This window comes from Siniperca chuatsi, linkage group LG4, assembly GCF_020085105.1.
Source record: "Siniperca chuatsi isolate FFG_IHB_CAS linkage group LG4, ASM2008510v1, whole genome shotgun sequence".
NCBI lineage: Eukaryota > Metazoa > Chordata > Actinopteri > Centrarchiformes > Sinipercidae > Siniperca > Siniperca chuatsi.
The window spans coordinates 4,667,960-4,692,652 of record NC_058045.1 but is presented as its reverse complement, the minus strand read 5'-3'; the positions used below and the strand labels follow the sequence as shown (position 1 = coordinate 4,692,652).

The 24,693-nt window shown below is 39.2% G+C and overlaps 1 protein-coding gene across 1 annotated transcript in view; it reads left to right on the top strand.

Moving 5' to 3' along the window:
• Positions 1 to 24,395, top strand: part of cspg4 (chondroitin sulfate proteoglycan 4) — a 69,073-nt gene extending 44,678 nt beyond the window's left edge. The window contains exons 4-11 of the mRNA XM_044193805.1: positions 233 to 421; positions 596 to 871; positions 5,267 to 5,443; positions 12,985 to 13,183; positions 13,612 to 13,743; positions 15,278 to 15,438; positions 18,309 to 18,492; positions 19,563 to 24,395. Of these exons, the coding sequence (XP_044049740.1) occupies positions 233 to 421; positions 596 to 871; positions 5,267 to 5,443; positions 12,985 to 13,183; positions 13,612 to 13,743; positions 15,278 to 15,438; positions 18,309 to 18,492; positions 19,563 to 21,415 (3,171 nt within the window). The 3' untranslated portion in view covers positions 21,416 to 24,395. The remainder of the gene's footprint in view (positions 1 to 232; positions 422 to 595; positions 872 to 5,266; positions 5,444 to 12,984; positions 13,184 to 13,611; positions 13,744 to 15,277; positions 15,439 to 18,308; positions 18,493 to 19,562) is intronic.
• Positions 24,396 to 24,693: the final 298 nt, after the last annotated feature.

The following is a 24,693-nucleotide window of genomic DNA, read 5'->3' as shown; positions in this document are numbered from 1 at the left end:
CACACACAAAACACATTTAGATGAAAAGGGTTTCTCCACGCATAATTCAGCAGTATGCAGCTTTTTCCCTTGGAAACACATTTATAATTTGTGCATTGGACAGTATGCTATTGATGTACGGGTTTCTTGTCGAGCCAGCTGTATACTTCTGCATGTTTATCATTATACAAAAAAGTGATGATATATGAAAATGTTAAATAATAAATTAACAGCATGTACCTTTGCCTTTTAGGTCGATCAAGCTGATATTTTGCCTACAGAAATGGTGTTCACCATTAAAGAGCCTCCTCGTCTTGGTCATGTGGTCAAGCTGACAAACAGCTCAGACAGCACAGCCTCGCCTGTCCTCGACTACATTCACTCCTTCACTCAAGAGGACATTGATCAGGGGCGCATTCTCTATGTGTCTGCATCCATCCAGGTTTATTGTCATTTAATTAATTCTGTTGTAGTAAATCCGATGTGACAGCTTGTTCCCTTTCATAATCACACTGAGAGTAAAATCAGACAAAAGACAACCTCAGCTTCTGATGAGTCTAAGGTGCAAGGTTTATTTTTAGAATATTAATAACATCCATCTCTTTCTCTTTTTCAGGGCAATGACGCCTTCACAGTAGATGTCAGTAATGGTTTTACCACAGTGGAGGACCTGCACATCTCTGTGAACATCGTGCCCCGGCTCATCCCCATCCAGACCTTCAACTTTACAGTGAAGGAAGGCCTCAGCAGAGCAATTAACGCAGAGATTGTTAACATTTCACATCCCTTCTACAGCTCAGCAAACATCGACTTTGTTGTGGAAGAGCCACCACAGCACGGGGACATCCGCTACCTGGATGGAGATGAACTTACTTACTTTACATGGGAAGAGGTATGTGGTGATATGATGAAAGAAATATAGAAATTATAAATTCAGTTACATATTCCAACTAAAAATATCACCAAAGATCTCAAACAATTACCTCTCCCTGCCCCCTCATTCAAATAATACTGCCTTTTTATTGTCTTATTTCACTATTGGTTTAATTGTTTGTATGATCCCTTCCCACACTAAGTCCCAAAGACTTTTTAATCAACAATCAAGTAAAGTTTCATTGCTCGCCAATATGGTATTATGCTATGCTACTGTTAATGGCTGATTAGCCACTGGGTAATGAGATAGGTCATTGGCTATTCGCCTTTGCCTAATGATCCAACTCCTCTCCTCCACATGCTTTATTTTTAAATACATTATTTTCAGTGCATGCAGGTACCAATTTCTATAATTCCATTCAATTTGCATATTTGCCTGGAATTTGTGATGTACCAGCATTATCAGAAACTAGCATATAGAGGAGTGCCTGCAGAAATATGATCATATTAAAGAATTGTGTTTTTCCATTTGGTTTTCTTTTGCTGTTTTCGAAGTTCCATGCAACACATTTTGCCCTGCTTATAGGCAGAAAGATGCCTTGTAAAATAAAACTCGAGACTTTTTATTTAGGAGGGGTTAGCAAATGGTTAGCATATATGTACCACATGCCAAATCCACCAAAACACTGGATCCTCTAGCTAACATTTTAAAGTTTAAGTACATTTGATTAATAATTTCTTCAAGGAAGAGTGTTCATACAAAGCCCTTGCATTTCATTTGGACAGAGATTTTCATATTTTTGTCAGTCTGGGACCAAATACTTCCCAGAAGACCCCAAAAAGCCCAATAATCCAAATTTTATCCCATCTTAATAACTGCAGGGAGTATAACATCTTCCTCTCACGACTAGATCATGGTGGTTGTTCAAGAGGATTACCACAACAAAGCGTCACCATGGAACTTTCCCCAGTTACTACTCAGAGCTGTCTTGGATTTGTTGTGTTGTACGAGATAGAGAGGGGAGGGAATCGGGGAGCTGCTGCAGCACAGTTATCTGGTCTCCCTCCATGTGGTTCAGGGGCCCCAGCTTTAGGAAAATATTAAAAATGCAGGAGTAGTTACCAGTGGAAAAACCTCATGCATTCTGAATGGACCACATAGTTTAGTGGAGCTAGTTAGACACATATCTTATTGCTCCTACATCTAGCCTTGGTCTGCCTCTTCTCCTCTCTACTTTGCTGAAGCATTGTGGAAAAACTGATGCCTTTGGACCGCCTGAAGCCAAAATAAACTGGCCCAGTATATTCCCATAATAATGTGTGAGTGCACACAAAACTCCCGCGCTTTGCTACTGCCAGACTCACTCATACTGTCTCTCAAAGATCCCAATGTGCAACTTGAATGGGTCTAGTATATAGCAGCGGTTGCGTTGGTAGCAGGGAGGCAAAAATGAACATAGATATCATCATCTGCCATTATGGATATGTCACAGAGAAAAAAAGATTTTCTTTATACTGCTTCTTTGAGACTTTTGGATGTGTGCACAGTGTGTACTCTTTTTCTGTTTTCTCTTACTGCTATACTCAGAGAATGAAACAAAGTCAGGTCTCCCAAATGAGTACCACACTGAAGAATAAATGTCCAAGTCTCAGTCGGTGCAGCATTTAAACCAGACTGTAATTGTTCTGAAAGGAAAGTCGGATGTGTGCATACTATTTTGTATTGTAGAGTTTTTTCCCCTAAGTTCAATGCTGTTTCGAGCTCTACTGGGCAGGTCCCCCCTGCCCCTGGGAATGGATACCGGACTGGTGTGTAGTGGTAGTAATTTTGCGATAAAGTCATCAGTTGGGGTGGTTCACTGAGGCTATGTAGTCGTACAGTAATATGGGGGGTGTGCAGTGAGAAAAAATGAGAGTGTTTCATGTAGAAGATCTACATCAACACCAACCACAAGAATGTTAAGTAACTCTATGTGCAATGTGGCCCAGATGTGTCCCATAAGCATCGACTCTGTGTCAGACAATGTATGGTATTGTGCTAACCACAGCGCTGACTATGATTTACTCAGGCTTTGAACAATAAAGTCATGTATACTTGAGGAAATTGAGGAAATCTAAACACTCAAAATCAAAACATTGTGCTCTAATACACCTTTGTCAGGTTCAGCTCTCCATCAGGTCTCAATTAGGTTTTCCATCTGGGGAAACCTATTAAAGTCCACACAGGCATCTTTATTTTTCACAAAGTACAAAATGTTTTCAGAACAAAGTGAGCAAGCTTCTACGGTTTATATTAATAATTTTCCAAAATACAGTGGGCACACAGACCCTGAGATTTTACATAAATCAAAAAACAAAATAAGTGATGCAGCTAGTTTAAAATATTGACACCCGCATCAGTCTGTCTTGAAGTAAATCTGAAGGCCACGTGTCCAACAACCACCGGCTGTTTACTGTCCCAGCGAGCAGCGCTGACTTTCCCTGATCAGTAATGATGATGTGGGGTTGTTATTCCAGAAGGATGTCGGTCATATGGGATCCATTTGGCACTTCCTGCTCTCTGAAGCAGGTCCTCTCATCACAGCAGCTTACTGGCTTTTTACAAAGTTCCAACTGACCTCTTTACAGAGACGAACGCTGAATTTCTGTACATTTGTCAAAAAGTATCAGAGAAGAAGGTTAGGCAGACGGATTATTTGATCCAGATAGAATGACAAATCTGAGGAACAAGAGCTCAGGATGCTGGGTGCTGAGATTCCTCACCCGGCCGCAGGTGTTGTTTTCTATCCAGCTCACTTGACATTGGATGACTAATTCCTTTGTGCGTCTGGTTTTCCTCAAGGTTTCGTCCCACAAGGGAGATTCTCCTTGTTCTCGTGTTGCTCCCAGACTTTAAGACCTGATTATAGCCTTTGTCTCAAAACTTTGAAAACATATTTTATCTGCTTAGGATAACAAACAATATAATGTATACAGTACAGAGATATAGGTCTCTGTAGGTAAGAACAGAACACTATTATATTTTCTCATCTCCTAAAAACATTGACCCTCAAAGGTCCAGTGTGTAACATTTAGGAGGCGCTATTGGCAGAAATGGAATATAATATTTAGTTATGTTTTCATTAATGTACAATCACCTGAAATTATGAATCAATACATTAGAATAAGCTGTTTTTATCTACAGAGGGAGCAGGTCCCCTTCCATGGAGGTCGCCATGTTGCACCGCTATGTTTCTACAGTTGCCCAGTACAGACAAACCAATCACTGGCTCTAGATAGGGCCTTTCGCGTTTTTTGCAAGTTTTGCGGCCACCAAAGTTTTTTCCTGCACTCTTGGAAGGGGAGGGCGAGGCGAGCGGTATTCAAATGGTTGCAAACTGCAATTTCACCGCTAGATGCCATGAAATCCTACACACTGGACCTTTAAAGGAATAGTTTGACAATTTGGGAAAATACCTACACTTATTCGCTTTATTGCCTAAGATGAGAAGATCAATATCACTGTCATATCTGTCCGTTAGATATGAGGCTACAGTCAGGAGACACTTAGCTTAGCTTATCACAAAGACTGGAAGCAGGGGGGAACAGCTAGCCAGCTTCTAAAGATCAAGCAAATTAACAATTTTTGCTTTAAAGAATCATCCTCATGTACTTTACATGAAGATGATAAGGGATAGAAAGGGATAGAAATAGGTACGCAAGAGATCAACTGCTTTCCATAAAGTTGGTGGACTCACAAGAGACTTTTATTTATAAAACACTGGTGAAAATTAAAGCAGTAGGGGCCAAGATATTGTGACTTTTAGTCCCTAGTATGGGTCAAGGTCCAAACCCTTGATCCTACCTTTCCCATAATGCCACCAACAGCATAATTTTGTTAGATAATCCCTGTCTAATAAACACCCACATGTTTCAAACTCCACCTTGTAACGCAGGCTTTCTATTATAAATGTGTAGTCTCCAAGCCAAAGCTGAGATAATCAGGTCCCCCAGAGCAACAGTAGACATTATACAACTGTTTTCACTGGCTGAGTAGTACCCCAAATGATTAGTAAACTGACTTTTATGAGTAAAATGATTGGAGTTCCATGTATCAGGGGAAGGACACCTATCTGAGAAAATCACACTGAGCACCAAAACATTTGAATCAAATTAAGAAATTAAGAATTAGAGATGGAAACTATGTCATGAATTTGATTTTCTTCCAATTCTCTTTGAATTTTGTCCAAGTTAACATGGATATGATGGCTTCATGGTTTCTTAAAAGCAGTGGTTTTTGGATATGGGTGTAAGAGACGCAGTCACACTGTAAAATGTTATTCAGGCTCACCCAGCCTTTCCCTATTTTAATTTCCTACCATTCAGGTCTTATTCAGAATTGAGTGACAACTGGATCCTTTTTTGTCTTCTCCAGATGAAACTTGGACACATCTACTACATGCATGACAGCACCGAGAGCACAGAGGACAGTTTTACACTCTCTGCCTCGGCTTATGAGATTGAGCGTCGGAGCCTCCCTGTCACCATCTCAGTGACTGTCATACCAGTCAACGATGAGCCGCCAAAACTGACACATAACACTGGACTGGAGGTAATGTTTGGCTTGCTGAAAATCCATTTGCTGTTTCTTTGAGTTTTCCTCCAACATGCTCAATGGTAAATGGGCTGGAAATGTTACTGTAGGAAAATCATTTATATCTATAAAATGTAAACTTTCAGTATGTTGGATACTTTTTTCTTTTAGTACATTTCAGCTGATGAGAATTCAAGCTGACCACAACCGTCACTGTGTGTGAGGGAGGAAAGAACAAACTTTTTATTGTGACCTTTTAAAACAAGGGAATGAGTAATAGATGAAATAAAAGATGAAACTGTAGAGAAAATAACTTGCTTCCCTGCAGGTTTATATCAGTTCCAGTGCTCAGTTTATTTCATGTTACCTTTGTGGATACATTTCTCTCCTGCAGTATGCTGGAAATAAGAACCAGTCCAACTTGTGCATGTGATTGACAGGCAGTAGGCATTCCCATCTGCTCCAGACTTTGCATTATTGGTCTGATGCCCAAGCCACACAAAATATGAAGGAACGGCAGATAAATGGCTTTATAATGGTTGATGAGATTCTGACGTGTTGAAAAGGGGTAATTATATAAAAACTACCTTGCTTGTGTTTTAAGCTTTACTGCTGTATGCTTCATCTTGATTTAGTTTGATTTTCTGACAAAATAGTGTGTGAATTTAGTTAACCACTAACTTAGAAGTCCCAAGAGACGAAAACTCTCAAAAGGTTTTGAGTTGTAGGAAGTAGCTTACATTACAGGTTTAAGTTTATATAAAATCATAGTGTTAAGAATGAATGAACTCTGAACTCTGAATGAACTCTGTAGTTGTTGCTGCTCTTTCTCACATCTATATTGGATAGTTCCAGCTGCAGTTACAGTCCACTTTTATGAATCCTGTATGAACTGAGAATTAAATTCACTTCATACTGCAAGTACAATAAATGCAGAGAATTTCTACTTAGACACAGAAGGATACTGACCTCACAGACAATTATGCATGCTGCGTCAGTACAGCAGTGGCCTCCACAGCATTTGTTTTTATAAAGAGCCATAAAATAGAAGTGAATTAGTATATTCTCTGTTTGACTGCGCCAAAATGTGGCAAGTGAATCATATAAGCCACGTAAGTATAAGATTCACAGTGATTCACTAGTGTATGCACTCAATACAGTGTCAAGCAGAATCTCAGGTATACAGTATCGGTATGCATTTTAATGCAGTCTCAAATTTGCTGATTCCGTTTGCAGTAGAACAGGCAATAAGGAGAGATTAGTATTATTATCACCATGCCAATACTTATCCCTGTATCTCTGAGATACAGGGATTATTGCCATATATGTAAAAGTTTTGAATAGTCAACTTTCATAAAATAATATTTTAAAATATTAAATATGTCTAATTTGTAAATATATTTCTGTCTGTAATTAAATTTAGTTAATATTTTCTAATTAATCTTTGTCTTATTTACATTATAGAACTGTGTATCACTCTAACTTGAGAGTATTATTTATCACAAAAAGATTAATTCTAAAAGATTATAATTAAATGAGTTTTAATTATTGCCCATCCCTCATTAACATAGTCATGAAAAAACACATTTGTTCATTTAAACTCGGATTTTAACTATTCACATTGTGTGTTTGGATTCAAGGTTAAGTTGTGATTGGGTTACAAGTAAAATTACAGTGTAAAGATTTAGAAGTATGCTGGAAATAATTCTGATAACTTTCCGTGAGTTGGTAGTGTTAGCCTGCCCACTGACTCCAAACCATATTTATTGAAACAGACAATGTTTCAATCCCAGTCGGATATTCGTCAGATCAAAATTTTAAAACTGGATTCCACACTCATATACTGTATATACCAATACGCTGAAAGGCTCTACAGTGACAGGTGTGATTAAACATCCAACCCATCCAGGGTGATAAACAAAACAATTAACAATCCAACAAGCGCACAATGAAAACTATCAAAATACTCAATATATCAATCCCAAAAAGTGGAAGTACGGAGACAATAATACATCAGATATATCAAGTCTCTCAAAAAGATTTTGAATATATCCAAAATAGTAAGCTACATGAAAGGAGTCATTCAAATATTTTACATGATGTAAAGTATTAAAAAACAGAAAAACTTGATGCAAATATGATGCATATGAGTTTTTACCAGAAAAACTCATATGCATCATATTTTTCTATTACCATACACTAACATGCGCAGCATGTTATCATCGAGACTATACAGCTATCAACAAGAAGATAAACCCAAAATGTGTCTAAATTTACAAAAGTTAAATGTTTGACTTCCAATAGCCTTGCACCTACATGTGATGTGCACACAACTAGGCTCCTTCTAGTGTAAGACCGTGTACCACTGTACTGTTACAGTTCCTATATATAAATCTCACTTATATTTCTTCTCTGACGAATTAAGCTCTATCACTAAATAATGTCATCAAAATAATTACTGTTTGTTGGAAAAAGAAAGGTGTTTATTCAACAGTATCCATATTTAATTGTATCTACAGTAGGTTCAGAGTGTGTTTGCGACACGCTTTCAAACTGATTTACATCAGTCATGAAAGAAAAGTTTTGAAGGATCAATGAGGTAGATTCTACTATGAGAGCACAGGCAGGCAGTTGGAAAAAGCCAGCAGTAATCAGCTCACAGAACTGGAAACCAACTGTGTCATTCAGCCCTCCCTGCTCTGCCTGCGGCTTCGCGTCTCCTTGGCAACCCGTATTTTTGGAAAACCAAGATGGTCGACAAGACCACGGCTATCTGGCAGAGCGAGGGCGGCATCCAATCCCTGTGCCTCCTCTACTGCGGCTGCAGAATGTAACATAATAATATGTGGATGTCTCCCAGCACAGAGTCAGGGCTAACCCAGCGGCACTTGGATTGATTTAAAGCAGGAAGTGTGTGTGTGTAGTGACCTCTGCAGCAGATGATCAGACATGATGACTAACATGGCCATGCTCAGGCTCTGTTCAAGCTCACCATTGATCCCATTTGGCCCAGTCTATAGGATACAGCTGGCTTCGATTAGGGTTTACACTCTGTCTCAGTCTGTCTCAGTCTGGTTCTACTTAACTTTGCTCTGAATCTCTGAATAGTTGTTCCTCTGGGTCAGTCTGATTTATTTAGTTTTTTGTCTGTCTGTCTATCTGTCTGTCTACCACTGTCTTCTTTTCTTCATGGCCATAGACTACAGCTTAGGCACTGACAGTAAACTATCCTCTTTCTTGTTGTTCTTGTTTGTGCACCTTTACTTCCCCACTCCCCAGTATAGATTTAGAAACACACTGCTAACTCCTTCACTTAAACCAGCCAGGATTTCAGATGCCGGGCAGTTTGGGATACAGCTTCAAACGTCTGGCGTCCCTCAGAGTCTCAAACATTTAAAGAGACGGTTGTATCCTGTTGAGTCATCGGCAAACTAAGTTATTTGCCTATGGCAGCTCCTTCATTACTGCCTCCAAATGAAATATCAGCCATTGTGTCCGATCAAATTAAATTTGCAGCCCATCCTCTTAGGTGCTAAATGCATTGATTGTTATATAAACCATCAATTTGCAAGGCCATTTTCAGATTACCTGCCCTAGATTGCCTGGTGCCTTGCTGGGGTGTAGAGTGGGCTGATGTGGCCATCTAGTGTCAGGGAGTCGGTTTTGCACTGTAGAAAAAATGTCCATCAGAACTTGTACTGACAATAACATGAACCTGGTGATGTGACCTTATTTTAAATATTGACACCTTTTTTTTAGTATTCGAAAAGGCTGTTTTACAGTGTAAATTCTGTTTTCTGTTTGGGAACTAGTTCATATTTCTTCCAGTGAACGTCTGGTGTACGAAGTTGCATTTTAGCACAATAGGTAATCAGTGTTGCATACACGGTGATTATTATCATCCTCATAATAGAAATCAAAAGGCAGCATAATCATTTGTGTTGAAAAGAAGCACTGTCTCACATCAGCTGCCCCGCGAAATTCATCGGTGTAGGGTCAAGTCACATTTCCTGTTAAAAAATTAGTTTTAATTTTGTTCTCCATACATCTAGAACAAATTGCAGCATACCCTGAAGATCAAAAAGTGACCAGAAAATCTTCTTTTTGCTGACCTCCTGCGGTTTAACTTCTCACCTTCCTGCAGTGAGAACAGGTGTACTCCAGGACCACATGATAGCATTGCTGGAAGCGGTTACAGATGCTGCAAAGCACACCACTGACCACACCAGACCACACCCATCAGGGATGCTGCATGTAGTCAACGGTGAAACAGGCTTGTAACTTTCAACTGGAGACTACAGCGGAAAATTGCTTTTCAGCCCGGTGTTAATTTACTCTTTGTTAGGTTGCATTGGGGCTTCCTGTGATCTGATACAGAACTTCATTAAGTTTGTGAATCTTTTAAAAATGCTACAGTGAGCATTTAATAGTGATTCCTTATCATAAAGTTACTGTAAACAAATGCAACAGGAGCTTTTGTCTTGAAGCTGTGCTGAAAATTAAGACCATCATTTCTGTTGCCTCTCGTCAGGAGATTGTTCCCACCCTCCTCGAAAATAAACCGTCGACAGCATCAGCTCCGTTAGTAGTGGTGGAAGAATGATGGTGAGAATAATGTAACACTAGTTTTTGCCTGCAACAATGCTCATTCTTCCTCTGAAGGCGCCACACCACCTATCGAGTTCATCCAGGCAGGTTAGCCCCATTTTGTCATGGAGGTGTCTGACACATGAAAGGTTATTGTCCCCAGAGGTGATTCTTCGGACAGGACTTCTCCGATAGTCGCTCATAGCTAACTGGTCCCCAGAGTCAATCACAATCTGGTCAACAGTCTCTGCAGGTATCTCTTGTGCACCAGTCCTGGTGGAACCACAGCGTGAGCTACTGACTTCCTTTTCACAAATTCCAGTTGAAGTCTTTAGATACTGTACAGGTGCAGCACTTTAGAGGTTGTAACTAGTAGGAGGTCTCACTCCCCTCCAAGGTCCAGGGATTATCCCAAATTTAGCCACCAGCTTACTTCCAAACATCAGCACCTCTGCTGTCCACACCCTGGCACCCAACGCTGGCCAGTAAGCACTTCAATGACTGTATTCAGTGCAAAACAGGGATAAATACACATTTGAATATAGTTATTTAAATGCTGATTAAACTATAGTTATATGTAACTTAGACATCAAAAAACGTTTACCTTTCAACCCGATTTAGTCTGGTTTTAACCTAACCGTCCGGACATACTTTGACCTTAAGTCATCAAATCAACACTCGTGCTGTTTGAACAATCATGTACACAAAAATCACATTAGAAGATCCTAATTTTGTTTTTGGAGTAAAGCAAAACAGCAGATTTACTACCACATCCAACCAGAGGCCGCAAAGTGTATTGTAATTAGTATTTTAGAGACGGGACTTTTAGATAGAACATGCAAGCCTATTTTTAATGGCCTCTGCTGTCACTATACAGTACTGTTAAAATCAAATCAATAGCAGCAGAAATTGTGCTATGAACATGAACAGTACTGTTGATTTCACTTCAACTCAGACTTTACTTGTCTATGAAGTCGTCACCAGTTATAAAAGTTATCATTTGAGAGGAACAAAGATGCAATCTACCAGCAAAAAAAAGCACAAAGTGTGTAATGGTGAATTATGGCTTTGAACTGTTGATGCTGTATGTCATGGCAATAGAGCTTTGATGGCGTGTCAAACTGAATGGGATGTTATGAGCAGTGGACTGTGAGGCAACTAAATTATACACTTCACAACACATTTGTTATATTGAACCAGTCTAGATTGGTCTGAAATACCAGAAATGACATAGAGGACTGAAAGAGACAGCAATTTAGTTGGTTTGTTTTGTCATTATGTTTGGCTCCAGAACATTTCGAGTATAAAAAAGGGGGACATGGAGCACGTGTTTTTTTTAGCCACATTAGCAGTGTGGCTCTGGGGATGTCAGTTGGTCATTCAGTCCACCACTTTAGTCAAGACTGAAATACCTCAACAGCCATCCCCTGACTTTTCCACAAGCGCACCCATATCTCATCAAATATTTGCTGGATTGCTATGAAATTTGGTAAACACATTCATGCCCCCTTCAGGATGAATTACTGCTATGCTAACACACTAAACTGGTGGACATGGTAAACATCATACCTGCTAAAACATGCTAAACATCAGCATATTAGCATTTTTATTACATTAGTTTTTAGCTCGAAGCCGTTAGCATGGCTGTAGACGCTTAGTCTTGTTTTGATTATTGGTTTAGATTTGAGTCACTAGGCACTTGGTGCTATATTGTTTTCTATTAAATTGTAAGTGTCTAGATCTATAGGTTGGACTGCAGCCTTCGGTATAAACTTAAATACTAAGTTAAGTATTTAGGCTGCTATTACAGTAAATTAAATGTAAAGTCCACCTTAAAGCACGTCATCGCCGTTGAAGACAGCTGTTGTTAATGTACCATGTGTTATTTGGTGGTGCATTTTCAACTTCCCATCAAAAACTGAGCACATGTTGACATGTGAAGAATGAGAGAAGCGGCAAGAGATCATTCTTTTTCTCAATGGACAATCTCCTCAGTAGAGCAGAAAGCAACACGGCTATAAGACAGGTTGAGTTTTAAGTTTTGAGTCTATGTTATTTCTCTTTCTAAGGTCAGTGTAAGTTGCTAGGGTTATCATAGGGAATTACTGACTTGCATAGAGGTAGATAAGGTAAGGTTGAGAGCTCACGAAAAAAGATAATTACAGCACTTCTAGTACTTCATTAGAAAATACCTCTTGACATATGCATTATGATCATGAATGATATGTGCTTGTACGTGCCACATAGCATAAATAAACTTCTAAATATAACTGACTCTCAGTGATTGACACCTGAAGCTTTAATATCCACACCTGAGACTTCTTCTCTCCTTTTCTTCCTGCCGGAGGCTTCTTGCTCTTCATCCTGAGTCATGAGAAAGAGGGAGCGAGAGAGGTATCAGCGGGCGAATGTCTTTCCAGATCGATATGTACCTCTTACTGCAGGGAGCCCTCGGCTCCCTCTCCCAGCTGATTCCAGCTATTTAAGAATGTCTTCCTGGGGATCTGGCCCATTTCTTTCAATTAATGCTCCTTTCAGCCAGCCAACCATTAGAAGTCCATTAAAGCCTTCTCCACCCAGGGAGAGTCATTCAGCCTGCGCTGCTGTGCTCCATCTTCTGATAACATGAGCGTCTAGACTGCCACAGAGAAATAATTAACCTTTGAAATTGTTACTTTGGAGGTGGCTGTTTGTAGGATTTGTTTATTTATTTTGTTCCTGTTTGTTCCTGTTTCTTTGTTTCTATGTATCTAAGAAATTACTTTGGTACTTTGATGAACTTCAGACATATGTTAATGTGCACCATCATATTGTATTTTATACACTAAGCAGCTGCTAATAATTTTCAAATAAACTTCTGACCCCTGGCTTGAATTACATTCCTCCAAACATAACTCAGACTGAGTAATCTGTGGTGTCCTTTCATCTCTGTTTCTCTCTCTCTCCCTCCCACTGTCTTTGATATTTCACAGGTTCTTGCTGGAGAGGAAGCTGATATCACCTCCAGCATGCTGAACACTGACGACGCTGATACCCCTGCAGAGGAACTGGTTTACCACGTCGAGGTGCCAACCAATGGGATGGTGGCGTTGAAAGAGGCGCCCGAGGAGGGCATACTAAATTTCACACAGGCTCACATAAACAAAGGGGAGGTCATCTTCATTCACGAGGGTGAGTCCACCAGGTTGAGCCTTTACCGCCGTATTATTACAACAACATTGCTTAAACTTATCCCCTACTACACAAGTGAAGTCTCAGTACCTGGCAAAGTCATCAGTAAGTCACTGGTATTGATCAACAGCCCTGTTACACCCCCACAGATATACTGTGGCCATTTTGTGTCATGAGACAGTAAAACTAGTACTAGTTTTTTTGTCCCCTTTGAGTGTGCCAAATAGAAGTGTAATTTTCATCAAGGCTACAAAGGTATAGCAAGTTTTAAATTACATTCTGCTTTTATAATTAGTAATATAGTAAATAATAAGTAGTAGATATAAATAAGTAGTATCATATAAATTGAAATATAATATATATAGAAATATATAGAAAGCTAATTAACTAACTGAATGATTGGAATCCAAACTCTTCTGCTGCTGCAGGTGAGGAGTCTGGAGGTTTCAGTTTCACCGTGACAGACGGAGAGCACACATCTCCTCTCTACCAATTTGTTGTCACGGCCAGGCCTCTCACCATCACCATGGTAACGCAGGAGGAGCTCATGGTATTTCCAGGTAAGATGCCAGAATCCTTCAGATATTGAGCCTCGACGGCGGCAGTGATGGAAGGATAACCACAGTGACGAGCGTGTGGTCACTTGCTCAACCTAGTCATTACGGCAATATAATAATAGGTCTATAATAATAGGTTATATTTATTCTGTTTTGTATCTATGTCAGACATACAAAACATGGTCAAAAAAGAAAAAATACAAACAAAAAATGATGTACAGTTTGTCCAGACTTTACTAAAGTCATTACTTTGTAACAAATAGAGTTGTTGTATCTGTGAATGGTCCCCACATCTTTTCAAAACCCTCGAATTTTTCAATAGATAGCAAAAAGCACAGCAACTGGTATATTCGGCATACAGACAGTAAAAATATAGCTTTTTTTCACTCCTTAAGAGTAGGAAATATACAAGTAAACATATTCAGGACATAAAGGAAGATCATAATCAACAATAAAGAAGCACAAAATACAACTTTCTTCCAAATATCTTTGCTAACAGGACATTTCCATGAACAATGATTTATGTCCTTCTATCCTTCCTGCATTTAATGCAGTTTGCCTGGGATGTTTGTTTTGATCTTGTTTAAAACTTACATGGAGTAATATAGATAGAATAATACACATTTTAAAAAATATATTTTCTTTTTGGTACCCATTTTTATGTTTTTCTCTGTCATATCTGAAAATTCTGCAGACGTAGATGTAGTGTTCATTTGGTGCCTGAGTAAATGTGCCAAAGAGATTTGTATTTTAGTTACTTTACTTTACTAATTTAATTTGAGACTGTCACTTTTTCTGAACAGCGGCCACGGTGGCCAAAGTGGTAATTACAATCACATTATTATCTTTGTCTGAAACATGCTTAAATGCTGTGTAACAGGAGCACAAGTAGAGGAAGGTCATAAAGGCAGTAAACTCCAACTCATTAATGGCAGTTACACAGTATCTATGCTAAGATTAGCCACTACAAGCTACGGTCATACCAGACCAAGAAAGCTTGTAGCTGCACAACCCCTGAGTGTACTGAATTCAACAAGGGTGAATTTTATTGCTTATTAATTCAGTTTTCATTCATAAGAGGAAGATTGTGTTTTTGCATCTTAGAAAAGTCATATAGTCACCAAAGAGAAGTTGTTTTGTTTCAAGTCTGTTTAAATACTTTGGGAAAAAAACTGTCACTTTATTTTTAGTGGTTAAAAATCTCAACTTCTCCAGATGAAACTTTTGAGAAGTGAAACTATTTCATGAGCACAAGTGTCAGCACAGGCAATAACCTCATAATAAACTTTACTTTTATGCATGACACAGGAGATGAGTTTGAAAGCTTGGATAAAATTTTGGAATGAAACTCTCACCATCAGGAAACACTTCTGTACAGTAATGTGCATGAGTTACTGTAACTGCTAAAGTTTGAGGCAATTCCAGACTCTGCTTAATTTCACAAGCTCCTCTACACTTCCGAGAGGCCATTTTCAACAGAATCATCACAGCACTCAGAGGACTCTGTGTGTGTGTGTGTGTGTGTGTGTTTACACAGGAAAAAGGCAGCCCATCACGAGTGCCAATCTGGGGGCTGTAACCAATGAGGATGGAAATGAGATAAGCTACTCACTTATCCGCCCACCTCGTTTGGGAAGACTCATCCTGGCCAATGACAGGAACCAGTATGAGGAAATTACCCACTTCTCAAAAACACAGGTAATTACTTTTTCTGAGTGTGGTGATAAATGTGTGTTTCTGGGGTGTATTTTTTAAGTACATTAAACTAATTTCCCTTCCTCCCTTCTTAAAATGAATGTTCTACATTAACCTTTAATAACAATAATAAATTAGTAGTAACAGTAACAAATAAACATTAAAACAGTAAAATGCATTAAAGCAAAAAAGAAATGTAATAATAAGTTGCATTAAGGGGGCACTGTAAGTTCAATTATTATTCATTTTCTTTTCAAATAAATCCTCTCCACTTTGAGGTTTAACATTTCTGTAAATCGCAGGTTTGTGTTACTAAGCAGTCATAGCTGTTAGAGGCACTCCAGTCGTCTGCTGCATAGACCATCAGACAGACACACAACACGACATGATGCGGCTTTAATGCAGAAAAACGCAGCTGATTGCAGTTGCAGCTCTTGAATACTTTTTACAGTCTGCTCATAATTATACTGTTATTTCATATATTTTACTCAGCATTGACTTTTATTTATATTAGAGAAGTCAGTGCAATTGCAACAACTGATTTCTTATGATACAATGGGACAATGACACTAAAGACCTCTGTTTGTATCCCGTCTCCTACCAACATTCATCATCGGTTGTTTTAACAATGAATATTTTCTCACCTTAACCAAGTAGTTTTAGTTGCCTAAACTTAACCAAACACCTTAACCAGAGAGGAGTCATGTGTAACGTTTTGGGGGCAACTGACAAACGACCTATTTAGTTTTTTAGGTATGAGGATGTAACTTTAAAGTGGACTGAGCTGGTAATATTCAAAATATTTACAGAGAGACATTTCGAGCTAAAATATCTATTTTATAGACAGTTTATTGAATAGGCTCATACTGTCAGCTGACAAAAAACACACTTGCCCATTCACTGCATCTTTAAAGACAATGTAACTGTAACCCTGAACTTATCCTAACCCACAAAATTCTGAAAATCACCTGAAACTAAGGACGAACCCGCTATATTACCTGATTATTAGCAGTGGACTGTTCAAATTAAGTATTATTGTTTTACATTGTGTACTATAGTGAGTATGTTATGTTATGTTATTGTGTTATGCACATACAAGTGCCCAGCCCACATTGGACTCAAGACACCAAACATGCTACAGCAGTGGTGAAACCTTTTGTCAGACAAGAGCGAAATTTCATGCACATAACATTACAATGCAAACAAAGAACTTTGACTTCACAACTTTTTCTAATCATCCCCAATGTTGCCCTTAAATCATGGTGTAATGAGCAATAAACATGACATGGACTTCTTCTTCAATCTCACCTGAATCATATAACAAACAAAATATTTCCCCTTTAGACCATTAAACCTTTCTATAGCTAATGGAAATGTACTTAAAAACAGTGCAACTGTGCACAGAGAATTTTGACTTTTAGTTCAGTTCTGCTTCACATACACTGTGGCTGGTTTGCATCAGACAATATGTTCCTAACTTAAGTTTGTACCATCAACAGACCATCTATAACCGCAGTCCATTATGGATGCAATATTTCATTTAACTTTCAAACTCACAGCACGAGGCATCAACATGTTCCTCTTCTTCACCAGCAGGGGGCCTCATTATATATGACATTGTGCCTTTGTGATGTTAAGGCTCACTGTTAGCATGAGCATTCATGCTAATAAGCTTTTAGCTTTTTGAGTTTTTACTCTTGACAATTTTAATTGCATGTCAGGACTGGGTGACTGCAGCCTTGCATTTATCTTTATCATTGTCAAATAAATCTCTGTCTCTGTCAAAGCTGTATGTAAAGGACAGGGTTGGAGAGGCTTTAAATATACACTGGGGGCACAGGCAAAGAATAATACCTAACAAATGAAGAGTTTTCAGGGAATTTATTACAGAATTTTTTATTTTTACTGCACAGTTGGCAAAGTAACCTACTAAGTATGTAAACATAATTAGAAAAAGGAAAAAAGAAAGAAAATTACAGGCAACTCTTTTTTTTTTTACTCTTAATAAACATTACTGATGGTATTTTTAGCATTTAATGGATTTGGTTTAGGATTATGGAGTACACAACTTGACCATGTAGTGCTGCTATGTGTGCACTGTATGGCCAGTGTTTGTCTGCCATGGTGGCAGTGTATTCTCACTCTCGTCTCCATCTGGTTCAAGACCGTTTCTTTATATCCATTCCTGACATCTGACCATGCTTGGATGAGCACGAGAACATTCTTTCCCTGCAAACCTCTCTGTTTAGAGTGTGACAGAAAATCTAACACAACGCTGAGCTGAAAACATGATTGGAGTTATTCAGCACTGTGTGTTTGTGTGTGCATGCATGAATATACTATAGCGTGTGTGTGTGTGTGTGTGTGTGTGTGTGTGTGTGTGTGTGTGTGTGTGTGTAAGAGAGAGAAGAGTTGAGTTTAGGACACAGTGACCTCAGAGAGTGAACACAGGCCGTCACATTCCAGTTCTCAAACCCGGATCCCAGTACAGCTGAGCCAAACCACTGCTGCAGCCATTTGAGCTCCCATTTTACTGTGAGGGAAAGAGAGCAATAAAATATTTTAGCAAACTCAAGAAGATTAACTATTAACTAGTGACTGCAAGTAGGATGTCAAAAATCAAGCTGATATTGACAAGATATTGACCGATCATATAGCTGATGGTATAGTAGATGTTTGGCCAAAATACTCATATTATGTGTCCTTTTAGGTAATTTACTGATACAGATTTTTTTTTTCCAAAAGACACTTGGCTGTCATTATTTCTCCCTGTATCATAATCTTATTTGATATTGATAGTTTTATACACTCCATTGTGATTAAGAGTTTTGAACAACTCACCATCTTCTGCTTTTGTTCCCTCTGACACACAGCTGGAATCAGGAGCAGTATACTACGAGCACCAGATGCCTGAGGAGCCTTTTTGGGTGGCAAGGGACTCCATAGAGGTTACTCTGTCATCCCAACCAGCCCCAGATGTCCGTCACATCCTGCCCATCACCATCTCTTACTATGCTGCTCACAGCAACATCTCCTCACAGCTGTGGAAGAACAAAGGTAAATGACGAAATGAGAGAGGAACATAATGTTTTCATATGAATGAATGACACATTTTTTTTAAAATAACAACTCTAATAAATGAGTCTCTAAATAAATAACCACTCTATCACTAATTTAACACAATTGTAGTTATTGTGTATACATTTCCGCTAAGCCTGTAAAGCCCCATTAGAGGGCTCCGCCTAAAATAATAGCACTAGAGTTACATTGTGTTTTCACCATCTGCAGCCATGGTTTACTTAAATAGACACGTCAGATGTGTATTTATTTATTTAACCTTTATTCATACAGGGTAGACTGGCTGAGCTCACATGCTCATGTCATTAATAAAACCGAAATCGGACAATATTGTTTGTAGGTTGTGGAGCCTTCAGTTTAAGTGGGAAACATTGACTGACTGGCTCAAGTACTGTAGTCATGTGACTTGTCGTCCACAGTCTGGGATCAACTCCATATATAATTCTTTCATTCAACATATCTGTTTTTGTGAAAATGTCACAAATTCTGAACTGTTGATATTTTTGCTGGTATGCAATCTTTTGAACAGATTTTATTTTGAAAATATACTTTCTTAAGACCAATATGCTGATGTGTAGAAATTCTCATACATTTCTATGGCAGCTTGATTTGAATTTGCATCAAGTTTGTTCCCAGATTGAAAAAATACCTTAATTCACCCAGCAGTCACAACTGAGTCACTGTTGAATCTTAATTAAAATATCTGCAAATCATCCCATGGTAAAACTCAAATTCACATTAATGTGTATTTCTGATAAATTTGTCATTATGCTGGGAAATTTGACCTGTTCTTCATTTTAGTTTTTTATAGAGTTTTAGAATAACATTCTTATTATGTACTGTAATTCTTCATTGCCTGAACAGTCCAAAGTCATAAAGGGATTTATCACCGCTGCTTCTTTTGCTGCCAAAACAACAAGCCCCCTGCTCCATCTGTCTCTCCTAATGTGCCCACAGCCTAAATGTACTGATTAAATATCGACAGGAGACAGTCAGACCTAGACAGAAAGTATCTTTGAAAACTGTTTGTTTTTATTGTTTCCGCTCAGGTCTGGAAATTGTGCAAGGCCAGAGGAAAACCATTGACGATTCAATTCTTGATGCCTCCAACCTTCTGGCTAGCCTACCTGAAGATAAGCAAGGCGATGTGGATGTGGTTTTTGAGATTAAGCGTTTCCCTGACCACGGTCGTATCACCCTGGGTGGTCAGGACCTGCCCCGTAATGCCCCATCCTTCATGCAGGAAGATGTAACTCAAGGAAACTTGGAGTATCTCCATGATGACTCAGGGGCCTCCTTTGACAGTTTCTCTTTCAGGGCCCATCTAAAATCTGAGGGTCATGGTGTGGCCTTACCTGCCGAATCCATGGTCCTGGAGGAGATCTTTAATATCTCAATCAAGCGGCGAGGCTCTGACCCCCCCGAACTAGTCACTATAGACATGCTCTTGGAGGTTCTTCAAGGCTCCATGACCATCTTGACCCAGAAGCATCTTAACACTCAAGACGAGGACAGTCCGCCAGACGAGGTGCACTTCAAAGTGACCAAAGCCCCTAGCAACGGTCAACTGGTTGACTCACTCACAATGGACCCCATCTCTGAGTTCACACAAGAGATGGTCAACCGTGGGCAGGTGGGCTTCTACAGCGATAGCAGCCTTGCTGATGGCTTTGTGGAATTCATTGTGTCCGATGGAGAACACCAAACAAAGCCACACACACTCCATATCGGTGTCCTAGCTCGCACCCTGTTTCTTGACAAAGCCCCTGAGATCAAGGTGAAGCAAGGCGATGATGAGACCCTGGTGACTGAGGAGATGTTGAGGGCCACCACTGGGGGACCTGTTGAGGAGGACATCCTTTACAAGATCACAAGTGTTCCTAAGTATGCAGCTGTCATGGTAGACCGGCAGCCGACATCCGCCTTCACCCAGAAGCAGATCAAAGAAGGCAGAGTCAGTGTGCGCTTTGTCAAGTCCACTTCGCCTCGAGACAGTGTTGCATTTGTAGCCCGCAGCCGGGCTGCTAATGTCTCCTCTGTCCTCAACATCACAGTCCAGCCTCTGGCCAACATTGCTCAGGATCCTCTCTTACCCGAAGGTGCTCTTGTCCAACTGGACAGAAAGCTTCTGGATGCAACTCCCCTGGCAAACAAGACCAGAACCTCCCCCACGTTCACTGTCATCCAACAACCGAGGGGGGCTCGTTTTGTGAGGTCTGGAGGTCCTGGTGCAGGCCAGCCAGTGGACATATTCAGTCAGAAGGACCTGGATGAGGGCCGCATAGCTATGGAAATCCTAAATAGCTCTTCTGGATCACAAGGTAGTGTCACTCAGGATGAGGCCCGCTTCCTGCTGAAAGCCCATGGGGTTCCTCCTGCAGAATGTGTGCTTTCCTTCCAGACGGGCCCCTACAATGCATCTGGGGTCTATCCTGCCACTCTGTTGAGGATTCCCTCAGAAGCCCCATCGAAGGACAGTAATGACCTCCCTGGTGTGGCTGGGTCCCCTCGTTCCACTCCAGCTAGCCCCCGCTGGACGGGCAGAGATGCCCCCACTACAACATCTTCTGGCTCTGGCTCCCACGGGAAAACACGTGTTTCCCGGCGCAGCAACTTCTGGTCTATTCTCATCCCGATCCTGGTAATCCTCCTCCTCTTGCTGCTGGCAGCCATCTTGGCCTACTACCTGATCCGTAAAAACAAGACAGGAAAGCACAATGTCCAGACGGCAGCATCCAAGCCCAAAAACGGAGAGGTGGCCGGCACAGAAACCTTTCGTAAAACTGACCCAGCCAATAACATCCCCATGTCCAACATGGACTCCAAAGACGCAGACCCGGAGTTGTTGCAGCACTGTCGGACAACGAACCCAGCCTTGAAAAAGAACCAGTACTGGGTCTGAAACACTTTGCGATAGGACACAGAGGGAGGTGGATCCTTAAGTGTTTGGAAGCCCCTCAGATCATTCCTCTCAGTATTAAAGACCTCTTGCCACACCAGTTTAAATGAAAATTATTTTTTGACACCATTGATTATTTACTTATCTCAACATAACTGTGGACAAATTCTCAGGCAATGAAACACTGAATACTTATTGGCAAAGAAAGAGGCAGTTTCTTAAGGAGGCTCGTGCCATGTCTATTTATTTTAGTTTTATCATTCCTCTTTGTCAAAGGGCACAAATGAAGACATAAACATGCCATGTGTTTGCAAAACGTATTTTGGGTGTGCTCTGTCATTGTATTCCACATGATATCATAGGCCAATATTATTCATTTGAGTGGATAGGTAATTTAAAGTCTTTGTGATAGTTTGATTTTAGTTTTTGCTTCATTCAGAAAGTTGATACGCCTTGTACATAGATAATGAGGTAAATATATGCTGCATTATCAAGAAGATGAAAAACTGCCTCTTTGAGTTTTCTCTTTATTTTTCAATGTTTTTAAGGTACCGTTGTATAATGTTTCTCAGGGCTAAATTCAGTTTAATGTAATAGTACAACATTTTGGAAAATATGCTATTTCCCCTTTTTTGTTAGATGAGTTAGATGAGAAGATTGATACCATTCTCATATTTACTCATAACATTCTCATAAATATGAAGCTACAGCCAGGAAACGTTAGCTTAGCTAAACGTAATGACTAGGGGGAAACTTCTAGGCTGGTTCTGTGCAACGGTTAAATATTTTCTTACCACCACCTCTAAAGCTCACTAATTAATATGGTATATATCTTTTGTATAAATATTTCTTTTATGTCATCACAATAATATTTCAGTAGTTTGTGGCAAGACGATGGTTTAATACTAAAAACTGTTTAAAATGAAAAACGTGTTGCGACAACTTGCACAGGTTTGACTGAATTTAGCTCAGAGTCATGTCATCATCTGTCATATGTTATTATTTCTGCATGCTTCCAAAGTGCTTGTAAATATTCACTGGACTGGCACAGCACTGACCGCAAAGCTACACAGTACACAGTTTGTAGACCACAGGCAGGACATTATTTCTGTAGGATTGGTCTTTAACACATCCGTATTGGCTGACAGGCAGAGGTGAGGTCATCTCAAGCTGGGATGTTTCCAGTTTCCAAGTCTGCAATTAAGAAATTTATAAAAACTGGTTGGTGCTGGGGTGGGGAAAATGACTTAAAATGCTCCACTGGTTAGGTTACATTGATTTAAAACGAAAACATTGAGTTTGTTTTTAAGTCTTCAAAGCTATTTTAGATTTTAAGCATTCCATATGTAAACTGAATATAAAGACATCATGGGAAAAATCATGAGATTTTTTTTTACTCTTTAGTTGTATGTATTGTATGTTAGAAGAGTGTAAATCAGACTCCTATTGTTCCTCTTTACCGTCACTCGGACCTGTGACGGTTATCTGGTGTTTGAATGTTGAATGAAGTACTTAAGGTGAAGTAGAAAGTGTACAGTGAGAAAATCAGATAACTTTTTTGATCCACTAAAGAAAAGAAAGGCTCAAACAACATTTTTTTTCTGAAAAAAAAATGTGCTGTACATTTCTTTCAGATACTGAATATACAATAATTTCTTTGCAGTATTCATATTCTATTGATCTTATATTTTGTAGTGTTTTGAGTGCAGGAAAATGTAGGTAGAGATTTTACAGACAGCACAGAGCTCTGGAAGTGTTGTGTTTCAGGAGATTGTATTTCCACTGACATTATCTCTTAAAGATAGCTGAAATAAAAAATATTGGTTCCTCCTACAGGATATCATATCCACATCTTACACATCAAGTTTTATGTGTAAATATTTTGTTTTTCAGTAAGATTTTTGGGCTTGATTAACGTCTCGAAATATATATATATATATCATGTTTTGCGTCAAAGGTATATGTACATGTACATGTCTGTCCCTCTTGTGTTTTCTGCTTACTGAAGACTGAGTTTCATCACCACCCCTCATTTTTCATTATTTATTATTTCTGTCACTGCCCATACATCAATTCATACTCAAGTTATGTGCTTTGTCAGAGATCAAACTGAAAATAATGGTAATACAAAGCAATGTTTAGAGTCTGGAACAAAAGAAATGTCTATTGCTGCAGTATGCCTCTGAGCTTGTTCTCGGCACTAATGGAAATAAAACTGTTCGTGCAACAAACCCGTGTTAATTGTTTTATCAGTGACTTTGTTGTTCTTCGGTTGTTGACTTCACACTAGCTGATATATTATAACATTACAAAGCTTTTTAATTCTTTAAACGTGTTAATTGGCCGAGATCAGACATGTTTTATCACTTGAAAGTGCTGAGAAATGTCTCCATGTGTTTGTGCCTTCATGCGTAGATTACTGTAATTCACTGTACTCTGTCCTCGGCAGCGGAGCTGGAGTTCTTCTTCAGATGGGTCAAAATGCAGGAGCCCGTCTTCTAACACAGACACAAGTGCACTGCTCCAGTTTTGGCCTGTCTTCATTGTCTCCCAGTGAAGTTTAAAATTAAATCTAAAATTTTAGTTATTACTAAACAGCAAGGTAAATTTGTTCTGAATTGTTCTGCCCATATAGCAACTTTAAAGTCTCTCAGGTCAACCAGCCAGTGTCTACTGGATGTTTCCAGAGCTTGATTTAAAATTAAGGGAGATCAATTGACAATAAAAAAACATATTATCTTGCTTTTCTAAACAGATGTCTATGCTCTTTTGTTTTATGTTAGTTCTGTTTTAATTCAGTTTTGTTGCTGTTGTGGCTGTCTGTTTGATATTTCATGCTAAATGCTTTTATTGTGAACCACACTTTAACTTTTGTTTTGAAAAGTGCTATATAAAGAAATCTTTGCTTACATCATTTTTGCCCGGAAATTGTAACAATAGAAAAGGCTGCCTTTCTTTTTTTAATAAACTAAAATTAATTTTATTTCATTTGATTTGTGGTCATTTTTGCTTTAGTAGTTGCTGTCCATGCAGTGATTAATATCACAGCATGTTTAGAGTCGCACTATATATTTCATTGACTTTCAGAACACTTTTTCTCGAGGACAGCTTGTGTATTCTGGCCAAGGTGTTAGCATGTTGTTTTCAATACACAACTGTGGTACCTTTCAGCACAACATAATGGCACTATACACGCGGTTTGATTAATTATTATGCATTTTATTTTATTTTATAATATATGTACTGCATGTTGTGTTGAAATGTAATGCAAGTGTATAATA